This window comes from Chinchilla lanigera, unplaced genomic scaffold (genome assembly GCF_000276665.1).
Source record: "Chinchilla lanigera isolate Chin_1 unplaced genomic scaffold, ChiLan1.0 scaffold00023, whole genome shotgun sequence".
NCBI lineage: Eukaryota > Metazoa > Chordata > Mammalia > Rodentia > Chinchillidae > Chinchilla > Chinchilla lanigera.
In genome coordinates this window covers 21,309,408-21,323,046 of record NW_004955424.1, presented here as the reverse complement: position 1 = coordinate 21,323,046, position 13,639 = coordinate 21,309,408, and the positions used below count along the sequence as shown (strand labels likewise).

Sequence of the window (13,639 nt, the reverse complement as noted above, 5' to 3'; positions counted from 1 at the left end):
GTGCTACATGTGATAAAAGCTAAAAAAGTTTTAACCTCTGGAAGTACTTAGAATTACATCATGATAATAATCTGACTCCAAACCCAGGTTGAGTTCTCAGTACTAAATAATAACTATATAGAGTTTGAAAAGTTGGCTCAACTCTTGCTAAAGTTGTTATATTTGTTTTCTTTGAAATAGCTAATATGTGACCAAAATAAAATTTCTCATGGGCAGCATAGGTGGTGAGTAATAGCCACACACCTAGAGTATTTGAACGTCAATGAAAACTTTAAGTACAAGCATTCAATCATTCCAGGATGCATGAGTATTACACAATACATATACACACCCTTTTTCCTATTAACAAATTAAAGGACATAATGTTTGCTTAAACTTTTAAAACGCCTCCATAAAAACTAAAGTCAGAATCACTGGGTGTTACCTTTTAACTATTCTTTTTTCACATGAAAGTCAAAGTTTCCCATGAATAATGAGCCTTCTAAATTGCTCAGTCATCTGGGGTTACCAAAGGGAGTCTATAAACTCTCCTGGTTTTTTTTTTTTTTTTTTTTTTTGTAGGAATATACACAAAAGTTCTAAAGATTGCACATCACTTAATCCGCAAATCCAAGAACTTGATTTATGTTTTTATTTGGTATATCTCATTTTTTATCTTCAAAAGTGCAGTCAGTGGCAAAAATCTTTCAAAATTTATTCATATTTCAATAATAAACTTACGACCTTTCATGAAGTGAAAAGCTTCTGTGACTCATAGTCCATTACCAGATCCCTCCTGTATCCTCCAACATAAAATTGCCACAAATAATACTGAGTCCTTTGATGTGCAGACAGTCTTCTTTGCCCAGCATATCCATCAGCACCAAGAGAAGGCACACATCTTCGCTGCTTTTTAGCACGCATCCTTTATACTTAAAAACTACATGCGTTTCTTGGTTTTCTTCTGATTAGCAAATAGTTTGTTATTCCAGTTTATGTAGCAAAAATGAAAACTGATAAAGCTGTAGTATTAATTCAAAATATTTAGGAAATGACTTTTGAGGCTCACTTGCAATCATTTCTGATATTGCTGTGTGTCAGTTTCTCAAAGAAGCATCATTGAATTTCATTCAGAGATGCTTCGTATATATTTTAATAAACTTAATTGTTGTCCAGATAAACAGATTTTCAAGTTAAAATACAAACAAAACATAACAAGGACATTAAAAATGATACGGTGTTTCAAACCAAATCATAGGGATTAACAGGGGTTGTTATACCACACATTGTTATCTTCAATGAAATTCCTCAGATTACCAGGATGGAGGATTGATCAAACCATCAAAGAGAACAAGGGAACAATAATTTAGGTGAATTTTCAAACAATAATTAATATCATTTAAAATTCTTCTGTCCAATTTGCACTTCCTTAATACAACTGATGAATTTTAAATTCACAGTGTGTTACTGATATAACCAATCTGTTATTCAACTATACAATATAAAGATAAAAATAAATTTTAAAAATTCATGATGATGTAGAAAATCTTGAAATAGACAATTCTAATTATAGATGATCAAGGGAATATGGAAATTGTGCTAATTCCTTAAATTTCCTTGCAGAAAATACTGTTTAAGTATACAATTATGTGTCACTTAGATGAGGTCTAAGAAATGCTTCATTTGCCAGTTATGGCATCACATGAATATCGTAGAGTGCACTTACACAAACTAAGATGCCTACAACATCCCTAGGTGATTTAATCTTATAGTACTACTAAGGTTTATGCTGTGTGTTGTGGAGCAGAGCACTATTATTTACTGCATGCATTTTACATGTATTATGTAACTTCATTTGTAGAAAAAAAGGTAAGTGATCACACCATATTGTACATAGACATTACTCCTTTTCACTTTTTCTTAACAGCATTTTTCACATTGAGATATAGATACTTCACATAACATAAAATTACACATCTGAAAACCACTTCAGTGGTTGGTAGTATATTGAATATGTTGTATAACCATCACTATTGTCTAATACCAGGACATTTTTATCACTACTAAAAGGAACCTATACTTACTAGCAGTTAGTCCCAATTCCCCACTTCCTCTACCCCTTGGCGACCACTAATCTCCTTTCTTTCCCTATGGATTTGTCCCTTCCGGATATTTCATATAAACGGAAATATTTTTTGCTCATTTAGGAAAAATAGTTAGGGATATCTGATCTACAAAATTCTTAGAAATAGAGAATTCATGGAGAATTGAACATTAGACAGATGTAGAGTAATGAAGAACTCTGATCCAGTTCAACAGGTGAAGTTGAACTGGATCAGAGATCAGAGCTGTGAGGGATCGAGACCAGCCTGGGCTACAAAGTGAGCTCAAGGACAGCCTGAACTGCATAGCAGGACCTTGTCTCAAAAAGAAAAAAAAAAAAAGATGTGAGGGAATTATCTAAAATGTAACACAGAAGACGTAAAGATCTGTAAAAATATGAAGGAGAGGTTAGGAAGTGCAACAAATGTATAGTTCCTTATACAGCTAATAAGATTTTCTAAATAAAAGACTAGGGAAAATAGAGAAAAAGCTATCAAAGAAAGAATAGTTGATAATTTTCCAGAACTGATGAAACACATGGATCGTTAGACTTGGGAAATACAAGAAGTCTGAAAGAAGAAATTAAAAGAAAGCTACACTTAGACAAATCAGAGTAAAACTGCTCAAGGCCAGGAATAAATCCTCAGAGCAACCACATACATGAAATGACTTACAAAGGAACAATATGAAGCAAATATAGGCTAACGACTTCAAAGCACTGAGATAGAATAACTGAAAAGTAGAATTCTCTATCCAGCTAAACTGTTACTTATTTCTGAAGCTGAAATGAAAACATTTACTGTTAACGGAAACTTCCTGAATAAACCACTGAAAGATGTTCCATAATGAAAAGGAAAATTAACATAGAAATAGTGATGACAGGGGTGCGTTAAAAACGAAGTCAACATTTCTACAATTTATTTCCTTTTCCTTGGGTATGGAGAATAGATCTCCTTTTTTTAACATTACATTTTTTGTAAGGCTCTATATGTATCAGTTCAAGTTGACCATGAGCTTATTTATAAAAAAAAAACTTTTAAAAACCTAAAAAGCAGAAATTTTTATTTGAATCCAGATAAAAATGGACCAAAAGATTAACAGTCACTGTTTCCAAATTGTAAGTTTTACTGGTTTGGGTTCATTTAGGAAAAACATAGATTTCAGTACATGTTCTATTATTTTAGTTGAAACTAAGTTGTTTTTGAGATATATTTAACAAAAATTCTTCTTTTATTTAGATCAAATCCTTTTTATGAACCTAAACTAACTCCTCCTGCAAATAATTTGGTAAATCCAGTTCAAGAACTGGAAACTGAAAGGAGAGTGAAAAGAAAGGCCCCAGCTCCACCAGTTCTGTCACCAAAGACAGGAGGAGTAAATGAAAACACACTTGTTTCTGCAGGAAGAGATCTGTCCACTTCTCCTAAGGTAGGGTTTTATTCTTAATGAATCATGTATTAATGGTTGCTCTTTTTCCTCCATGCAATTTAATTAAAATTAATAAAAATTATTAGCTGTTTTGAGGATTTAAAAGTAAAAGTAAAGCAACTGTGACACTGAATGTGTTTATGAGCCCATAAACTTATAGACAGTATAGATTAGATAGTTTGAATTGATTAATGTTTTGTTTGTTTTTTGAGATGAGTCTTACCATGTTACTTAGGCTATTCTCAAACTTGTGGACTCAGTCAGATACACCTGCCTCAGCCTCCCAAAAGCAGGAACCACAGGTGTGTCCTATAGTGCCCAGCTTGTTGATTTGTTTTCAGTGCATGGGATTGAGCCCAGGCCCTTGAGTATGCTAAGCACATACTCTACCACTGAGATACAGCCCCAAGATTTATTTTTAAAATGCTATTTTTAAGTGAGAAAGAAAGGCATTATAATTACTGATTGGTGTTCTACAGAAAGGATACGCTGAAGTAGGGCATGGTGATTTATGTCTGTAATCCCATAAACCTGGAGGCTGAAGCAGGGAGACTGCATGTTTGACCTCATCTTGGGCAACTTAGAGATTTAATGAGGCCCTGTCTCAAGCTTAAGAACCAATAATAGGGCTGGATGCATCTCAATGTGAAGGCCCTAGATTCAGTTCAGGCCGCAGTGCTGATCAGTCAATCAATATGTAAATAAATTAGTAAATAACAGGAAGGAGGGAAAGAAAGAAGAGAAAAAAGGAAAAGAAGAGAGAAAGGAAGAAAGAAAGAGAAAAGAAAGGTAAAAGCATACTCTGAATACAGGTAAGTGTGAGGGATAGCTTATATGAATTTAGAGGAAGGAATAGAGATCATCTTTTGACAAACATAAAGATTAAGGGTCAATGTAGAAAAATGTTTTATGAAGAATTTTGATACTGCCACCTTGTCTTAAGACACTGGTATTGAAACAAGATATAAAACAGTTGTGTACAGTGTGACATCTTCTATGTGTAAGTAGAAGTACGGGTTGTATCAAGTTTTTTTCAGGTAAATAACTTTTGACCATGATGTATTGTCGTTATTACTATATTAGACTATTAAATTCTCACAGGTAGTTTGGATAAAAATAGGGTATGTTTGATCTTAGGAAGGATAAAGGAAAGGTGCCAGTAGAGACAGGATTGGAACCTGACATTTTCATTATGTGGACTTGGAACCATACTCCACCTGAGGTGCCTTGTCTGCTCTTTTTTTTCTTCAGGCATCACAGTTCAGTAGTTTCTCTTGGATAGGACAATTTTTAGTTTATTCTGTGGACTTTGTAAAATGTCAGAGTTCTGAACCAGCTGATTTTGTTTGCCTGTATTTTGGGTATTTTAAAGGGAGAGTGACTTCATTGAGGTCCTTATTCTGTCATTCAAGAGGTCAATCCCATATGTTTGTTTTATTTTTACCCCTATGACTTCAAGATTAAAAACCAGGAATAAATTCTGTGTTGTGGTTGTGGGGGTGAGGCGGTTGGGGGGGGGCAAATGAAAGGAGCAGATGGTAGAAATGTAAAGGAAAGGAGATGGCTAACTGTAATACCAGTAAAAGCAAAACTAAAGACAGTTGGGCACTAGCCAGAATCAAGAAACTGTCCTTTATCCATTCTGATCATAAGGAACACCTGTACTGCTTCCTTGTCTTTCTGAATCTCTAGTTCCTTTTTGCATACTCCCTGCCCTATTCTTCTTCTCCAGTCCATCAGAGATTGAAAGCTAATCAAGAATTCCTTTGTAGGAGAACAGAAAGGAACTTACATTACCTACTGTGTGCCTGATTAACCCATTTGAGTCAGAGCAGCCTGAGAAATGCAAACCATTATCTCCATTTTACATAATGAGAAATTGAATTTTAGTGTTTTGCTCAAAAAGACTATAATAATGACAGAGCCAGGAATAAAATTAAAGTCTTTCACATATAAAACCCATACTTTTTCCACTGTGCCATACTGTTATTTCCACTGTGCCATATTACTCAGGAGAGTTATTTCTCTAAGTTGGAATTCTAAGTATTTTTCCATAGAAACATTATTTAGATGGTGATTAAGTTCTTCTGTAGTGAAGTACGTAATACCTATGTAAATAGCTACCTTTTAAATTATTTTGAGGATAAGGTCCCATTGCAGATACATTGTGGAATAAATGATGTTTCTGGGAAGACTGAGCGTTCTACCTCCTTTCTTTCTTTTTTTTTTTCCCCTGTACTGGGAATCAAACTCATGACCTTGCGCTTGCCAGGCAGGCACTGTGCTGCTGAGCTAAATCCCCAGGTACAGGTACAAATTCCCTGTGATTAATGTGATCATTATGTATACCTAGAATTTACCAATAAACTTAATAAAAAACCAATATAGTATGATTCCTTTCATTTATAAGGTTTTATTTAAAATCATTCACATGTATACACATGTGTATGTAAACAAACATGCATGTAAATATTGTAGGAGGATTCAAAAGTAATTCAATAAAGATTACTTTTGAGGAGAAGGGTCTTGGCAGGATGGAGGGTACCCAGCACATTGAAAAAAGCAACTATTACTTTTTTTTTTATCTTTTTATGTATTATTTCTGTTTCAATATTTCAAACCTTATACATGTTAATCTCCTGTTTTTGTTATATGATAAAAGTGTGTAATGAGATCATGTATTTTTTTATGTATCTTAGTGCATATTAGTTATGTAGACTCATGGCTTTTATTTTTGCCAGATTTGTGCATGCACATAACAAACTTTGGTCATTTCTATGCCCTCATCATCATCTTGCCCTGTCTTCCTTCCTAGTTTCACATTTTGAGGGGGAATTTCAATGTGTATAATATATTTTGGTCGTATCCATTCCGCCTTATACATCCTTACAACATCCTGCACCTCTCCCTTACTCCCTTTCTCTTTTCTAGTAATAGTCTCTTCCCTTCTTTTTGTCATCCTTTTTAGATCGAACATATTAGGGAGAACATGTGATATTATCATTCTGAGACTGGTTTATTTTGCTCAACATGATGATATCCAGATTCATCAGTTTTCCTGCAAATTGACAAAATTTAGTTCTTAATGGCTAAAAAATACTCCCATTATATATTTGGGTGTATTATATATAACACTGTATTTCTTTATCTGTTCATCTTTTAATGGGTGCTTGGGTTGGTTTTTTTGTCTTGGCTATTGTGCCACAATAATAATGAGTATGCAGGCATCCCAGTAGTATGCTGACTTTAATTCCTTCAGGTATAGATACCAAGAAGTAGGATAGCTAGATCAAATGGTCGGTCTATTTTTAGTTATTTGAGGACCATACTGATTTCCATAGTGGCTGTACTAAGTTACAATTCAACCAGCAGTGTAGAAGGGTTCATTTTCCCCTTATCTTTGTTAGCATTTACTGTTTTTTGTATTTTTTATGATAGTCATTCTGACTGGAGTGAGATAGAATCTGAGTGTATTTTTGATTTGCATTTCCCTAGTGGCTAAAGAAGGTGAATATTTTTTCATATACTTATTGCTCATCTCTACTTCTGAGAAGTATCTGTTCATTTTGTTTGCCCATTTATTGACTGGGCTATTTGACGATGTAGTATTTTTTGAGGTTTTTTTTTTTTTTTTTTAGTATAGCTGGTAAAGATTTTCTCCATTCTGTAGGCTCTCTTCACTCTGCTAGCTCTTTCCTTTTCTATGTAGAAACTTTTATATCCCATTTGTTGAGTGAGTCTTATTATTTCTTGTGCTATGGTGTGCCTGTGCCTGTGGTTTCAACTGTTTCCTCTGTGTTTTTTGGTTTTGTTGTTTTCTTGTTTTTTCTAATTTCACAGTTTTGTTATATCTAGGTTGTTGACCCACTTTGAATTGATTTTTGTAAAAGGTGAGGAGTAGCATTCTAGTTTCAGTCTTCTGGTGGACAGCCAGTTTTCCTGACACCAATAAAAAGACTGTCTTTTCTCCAACATAAATTTTTGGCTCAGTTGTCCAGAATCAGATGGTTGTAGTTGCTTGGATTTGTTTCTGTGTCTTCCATTCATTGCCATTGGTCTATGTGTCTTATTTTTTATGTCAGTACCATGCTGTTTTTTAAACTAGAGCTTTGTAGTATAATTTAAAATTTAGATACTATGATACTTCCAAGCCCTGCTCTTTTTGTTTAGGATTGCTTTGGCTATTCTGGGTCTTTTGTGTTTCCATATGAATTTTAGGATTTTGCTAATTCTGTGAAGATCATTTGTGTTTTGATGGGGATTGCATTGGATCTGTAGATTGCTTTGGTAATATAGCCATTTTAACAATATTAGTTTTATCAATCCACAAATATGGGAGGTCTTTCCATCTTCTGATATCTTTATCACCTTTTTTCTTAAGTGTTCTGAAATTTTCATACAGGTCATGCACCTGTTAGAGTGATCCCTGCATTGTTGTGGTTGTGTGTATATGTGTGGGGGTGGGTGTGTGTTAGCTATTGTGAATGGAGTTGTTTTCCTGATTTCTTTCTCAGCTAGTCCATTATTGGTGTATAAAAAAGGTACTGATTTTTTAATGTTGATTTTTTTTTTTTTCTGCTACTTTGCTGAATTCTCTTATTAGCTGTAAAAGTCTTTTGGTAGAGTCATTTATCTATAGGATTAGGATTATATTGTCTACAAACAAGAATAATTTGACTTCTTCCTTTCCCATTTGTATTCCTTTTATTTTTTCCCTTGCCTAATTGCTCAAGCTAAAATTACAAGAACTACAGTATATTGAATGGGAGTTGTGAAAGTGAACATGCTTGCCTTGTTCTAATTTTAGAGGAAATGCTTTCAGTTCTTCCTTATTTAGAGTGATGCTGGCTGTGAGTTTGTCATTCGTGACCTTTACTAATTTGAGGAATACTTGGTTTCTGATTATGAAGGGATATGGATCTTTGTTGAAGGCTTTTTCTATGTCAGTTGAGATGATCATGTAATTTTTATCCTTGATTTATTTGTGTGATATATCACTTTTATTAATTTGCTTATCTTAAACCATTCTTGCATAGCTGGAATTAAACCAACCTGTTCATAGTGTAAGATCTAATATGTTGATGAATTTGGTTTGAGTGTTTAGTAAAGATTTTTGCATCTGTGTTCATCAGGACATTGGTCTATAGTTTCCTTTTTTCATTGTTGTTGTTGTCTTCTTATCTGGTATCAGTATCAGGGTGATGTTGGCCTTGTGCATTGAGTTTGGAAGCACTCCTTCCTCTTCTGTTTAATAGAATAGTTTGAGAAGCAAACTGTATAATGGTCTGATAAAATTTATCAGTGACTGTCTGGTCCTGTGCCTTACTTTGTTGGGAGACTTTTTTATTACTGCTTTAATCTCATGGCTTGTTATTGATTGTGTAGATTTTTTATATCTTGTTTCAGTTTCATTGGGTCATATGTGTCTAGAAATTTACCCATTTTTTCTAGATTCTTGAATTTATTAGAATATAGGCTTTTAAAATGGTCTCTAATAAACCTGTGGATTTCAGCAGTGTCTGTTGTAACATCTGCTTTATTATCTCTAATTGTAGAGATCTTCATGTTTCTTTTGGTTAAGTTGGCTAAGGGTTTATCAATCTTATTTATCTTTTCAAAATATCAACTCTGTTTCATTGAACCTATATATTGTTCTTTTATTCTTTATCTCATTAATTTCAGCTGTGATCTTTAGTATTTCTTTCTATTAGGTTTGGTTTTGGTTTGTTCTTATTTTTCTACAAGACTTTGAGATGCATCATTAGATTATTTGTGATCTTTGTTGACTTGTTATGTAGGTACTCACAGCTATAAACTTCTCTCTTGGCACTACCTTTGCTATATCCCAGAGATTCTGTTTGTTGTGTTTTCATTTGATTAAAGGAATTTTTAAGCTTCTTCCCTGATTTCTTCAGTGACCTGCTGATAATTCAGAAGTGGATCATTCAGTCTCATATGTTTGCATAGTTTCTTGGGCTTGCTGTTGATTTCCAGTTTTATTCCATTATGATCTGATTGGATGCAAGAAATTGTTAGGATTGATTGATTGATTGTATTTGTTAAGGCTTAGTTAATGGCCTAAAATATGATCTGTTTTGGAGAATGTTCTATGAGCTGTTGAGGAAAATGTGTGTGTATTCTGTAATTGTTGGATGGAGTGTTGTGTAGACATCTTTTAAGTCTATTTGATATATGGTACAGTTTAACTCTGATGTTTTCTTGTTTTGTCTGGATGACCTATCTATTGGTGACTGTGGAATATTGAAGTCATCTGCTATTACTGTATTTGGACCTGTGTGTTTCTTTATGTTTTTTGTTTTTGTTTTATGAAATTGGGAGTACTGATATTTGTTGCATACGTATTTAGAATTGTTATGTCTTGAAGAATTATTCCATTGATCAACACATAGTAGCCTTCTTTTGTCTTGTCTGATTTTTCTTTAAAGTCTACTTTGTCTGATACAAATATAGCTGCTACTCCTTGCTTGCTTTTATGCTCAATTTGTGTGGAATATTATTTTCCATACTTTCAGTTTATGTACTGTATGTCTTTGCAAGTGAAGTATGTTTCTTGTGGGACAACCCACTCGGGCCCCCCTTCTGTTCCTTTCTTGGACAGAACCTTTCTTTCCCTCAATAAATACGTTCTGCTCTTTAAAACAAAAAAGAGTAAGTAGGTGAGAACGCAAAGTATTTAGTTTTTTCTCTTCCATAGTTGTGTAGTTGCCTTTACAAACCATGCGCAATCTCTCAGCTGCCACAGGGGATGGACAAGCCCCTGCCCGGCAGTGCTCCTTCCACTGCCACTCACCAGGGCTCTAGGGGGTTTCGTGAGCATAGACCATTACAGGTAAAAGAACAATGTGACCCAGCCTCTTCACTTCATGGACATGTAATTAAGATTCACAGAAGTGAAGTTAGTTTTCAAGGGTGCATAGGTGGATAGTTATGGAGCATGGCTTAGAGCCTGGGCATTGTTCTCCTTACTTAATAATTCCAAGTAATGCTTGATACTTGCTTTACAATATTCTTTTTGTTTTGTTTTATTTATTTGTTCTTTTTAGACAGGGTCTTGCTTTGTAGTCCAGGCTGGTTTTGAACTCGAAATGAACCTCCTGCCTCAGCATCCTGAGTCCTGGTATTACAAGCATGTGCTACCACCACTAGCCTTTTCAAGATTCTGGAGTAGGTCAAATGACATAATAGATATGAAGGCTTATTCACTTGATAGAAGTTGAAATGTTGAGTAGCCTCGTCAGGAAAGTGAGAAGAAAAACACAATTGTAAAGGTGCATGGAAGAGAAAAAGAGTGAATAAATCATGTGTTTGTGAAAGGGTATTAATAAATATCAGTGGCCAACATAGTAAAAAACAGCTTCTTAAAAAACTGTCCCTGGGTTAGGATCTGTCCCTGATCTTTCTCTCCTCCCTTCCTCTTTTTTTTTTTGGTTAGTCTTTTGAGACAGGGTTTCACTATGTAGTTGAGGCTGGTCTTGAACTCACTATGGTAGTGCAGGCTGGCCTCAAACTCAAGGCAATCTTCCTGCATGGGATTACAGGGTGAGAATCTGATGGCTTTGGCAGAAGCACCAATTGTTTTTGCAGAAATGCTAGAATTGAAAGCAGATCCCAGTGGTCCAGTGGAAGGAATAGTAATAGAGTCTTTCCCAGACAAAGGAAGAGGTCCTGTTACTACAGCTATAATTCAAAGAGGAACTTTGAGAAAAGGCTCAGTTCTGGTTTCTGGAAAGAGTTGGGCAAAAGTACACTTAATGTTTGATGAAAATGGAAAAACAGTCAGTGAGGCCTATCCCAGCGTGCCAATGGGAATTATAGGCTGGAGAGACCTTCCTTCTACAGGAGATGAAATTCTTGAAGTCGAATCTGAGGCAAGGGCATGAGAGGTCATTGACTGGAGGAAGTTTGAACAAGAACAGGAGAAAAATAAAGATGACCTGAAAATAGTACAAGAAAAGTGAAAGGAACACCAAGAAGCACATCGGAAATCTGGTGAGAAGTATGGCACTTTGGTTTGGAAGGAGAGATCATTTATGAAGTATTTAGAAAGAAAAGAACAAAAATCCTTGAGACTGATGGAAAAAGTAGAAAGAGATTCAAATGCACTTCCTGTAATTATTAAAGGTGATGTTGATGGTTTCGTTGAGGCCATTTTGGACATACTGGAGACCTGTGATGCTTCACATGAATGTGAACTGGAGTTAGTACATTTTGGAGTAGGTGATATTAGTGAAAATGATATTACCTTTGCTGAAACGTTTGATGGTATTATATATGGTTTTAACGTGAATATAAGCAATGTCATCCAGCAGTCAGCTGCAAAAAAAGGAGTAAAATTAAACTACACAAAATCATTTACTGTCTTACTGAAGATTTGCAAGGAGAACGGAGCAGCAGAATCCCTTGCACTGTGGAAGAACACCCAGTAGGTGAAACTTCTGTATTAGCTACTTTCTCTGTAACTGAAGGGAAAAAAAAATTCCTGTGGCTGGCTGCAGAGTCTAAAAGGGACAGTTAGAAAAACAAAAAAAATTTAAATTAATGTGCAATGGACATGTTATTTGGAAGGGTTCTTTAACTTCACTGAAACACCATAAAGATGACATTTTAGTCATCAGAACTGGTATGGAATGTGGTCTCAGTTTAGACGAAGAAAAAATAGAATTTAAAGTGGGAGATGAAATTGTTTGCTATGAAGAAAAGAAGTTCTAGCTAAGACTTCCTGGGATCCAGGATTTTAAAATTAATTAAAAATGTCAACTAAAAAAAAAATATGTTTCTTGCAGGCAAAAAAGGGCTCTTATTTTTTAATGTAATCTGCTAATCTATGTCTTTTAATTGGAGAATTAAGTTGATTTACATTCAGAGTTGTTATGGGCAGGTATGTACTAATCTTGTGTTTTTATTTTTCTAATGTTGATTCTTCCCTAATTCTTAGTAGCTTATCTGCTCTTCCTCTTCTGTGGGTAGGATTTAAGTGTCTTCTTCAGTACTGGCGTAGTAGTCAGGAATTTTATGTTACACTTTCCTTGGAAAGTCTTTATTTCTTGTTCAATTTTGAAGGATAGCTTTGCTGGATATAATAATCTAGGTTGGCAGGTTTTTTTTCAGGGCTTGATACTGTTCCATGTCTTCCTGGTCTTTTGGGTATCTACAGAGAAGTGAAATCATTGTAATGGGTTTGCCCCTGTAAGTATTTCTCTCGTAGCTTTCAGTACTTTTTCTTGCTCTATATTCTTGTCATTTTGTATGGGTAGATTCTTGTGCCTGTTTGGGATTCTTACTGTTTGATAGACCTTGATGTCTATAACTTTCCTAAGATGTGGGATGTTTTCTATTGTTATTTCATTAAATAGATTTTCTGTGCCAGTACTCCAAACCTTAATACCCTCTTATACTCCAAATACTCATAACTTTAGTCTTTTATCTATGTCCCATGTTTTATTTATAATTTCTTGGGTCATTTTCCTTTATTAGTATCTGCATGTAATAATTCCTCAACTTTATCTTCCAGCCCTGCAAGCCCTGAAATTCTGTCTTCCTCTTGCCTGTTGGTAAGGCTTTCCACAGAAGGTTTTTTCTTTTCATTTTTTATGTAATGCACTTTTGATTTCCAGAATTTTTGTTTGTTTTTTTTGTCAGAATCTCTTTGTTGTATTGTTTATTCCTATCTTGAATTGTTTTATTTCATGCAGCTATTTATTTTTTTCTTTTTTTTTTTTTTCCTCCGGTACCAGGAATCGAACTCACGATCTTGCGCTTGCCAGGCAGGCACTGTGCAGCTGAGCTAAATCCCCAGCCCATTTTTCCTCTTTGAAGTGATTAATCATTTTATAAATCAGTCTTTTGAATTTTTTGGCATTTCATCTACTTTTATATCTGCATTCAGTTACTGATGAATATGGACTTTTGGAGGAGTCATGTTGCTTTTTTTTCTCAAAATTCTTGTGCTTCTATATGAGATTTCTGCTGCTGTTGGGATGGGTATCTCTTCCACTTTTGTCTGAGGGTCTTCTTAGTGTCCAACCTTCTTTTGAGGAATAGATCCCAGTACCACTTAGAGAGAAGAAAACAAACCACAGTAGTGTTTTGTTTATTTGGGTAGAGTTGT

General features: G+C 34.7%; 1 protein-coding gene and 1 pseudogene across 6 annotated transcripts in view; both read left to right on the top strand.

Annotated features, from left to right (window-relative positions):
* The window catches only part of Ehbp1 (EH domain binding protein 1), a 348,572-nt gene that overhangs the window by 176,998 nt on the left and 157,935 nt on the right, over positions 1 to 13,639 (top strand). For all 6 annotated transcript variants that reach the window (XM_005385727.1, XM_005385724.1, XM_013514692.1 and 3 more), the window contains one exon: positions 3,321 to 3,510. In XM_005385727.1, the coding sequence (XP_005385784.1) occupies positions 3,321 to 3,510 (190 nt within the window). The remainder of the gene's footprint in view (positions 1 to 3,320; positions 3,511 to 13,639) is intronic.
* Positions 11,058 to 12,269, top strand: LOC106148566 (annotated as a pseudogene).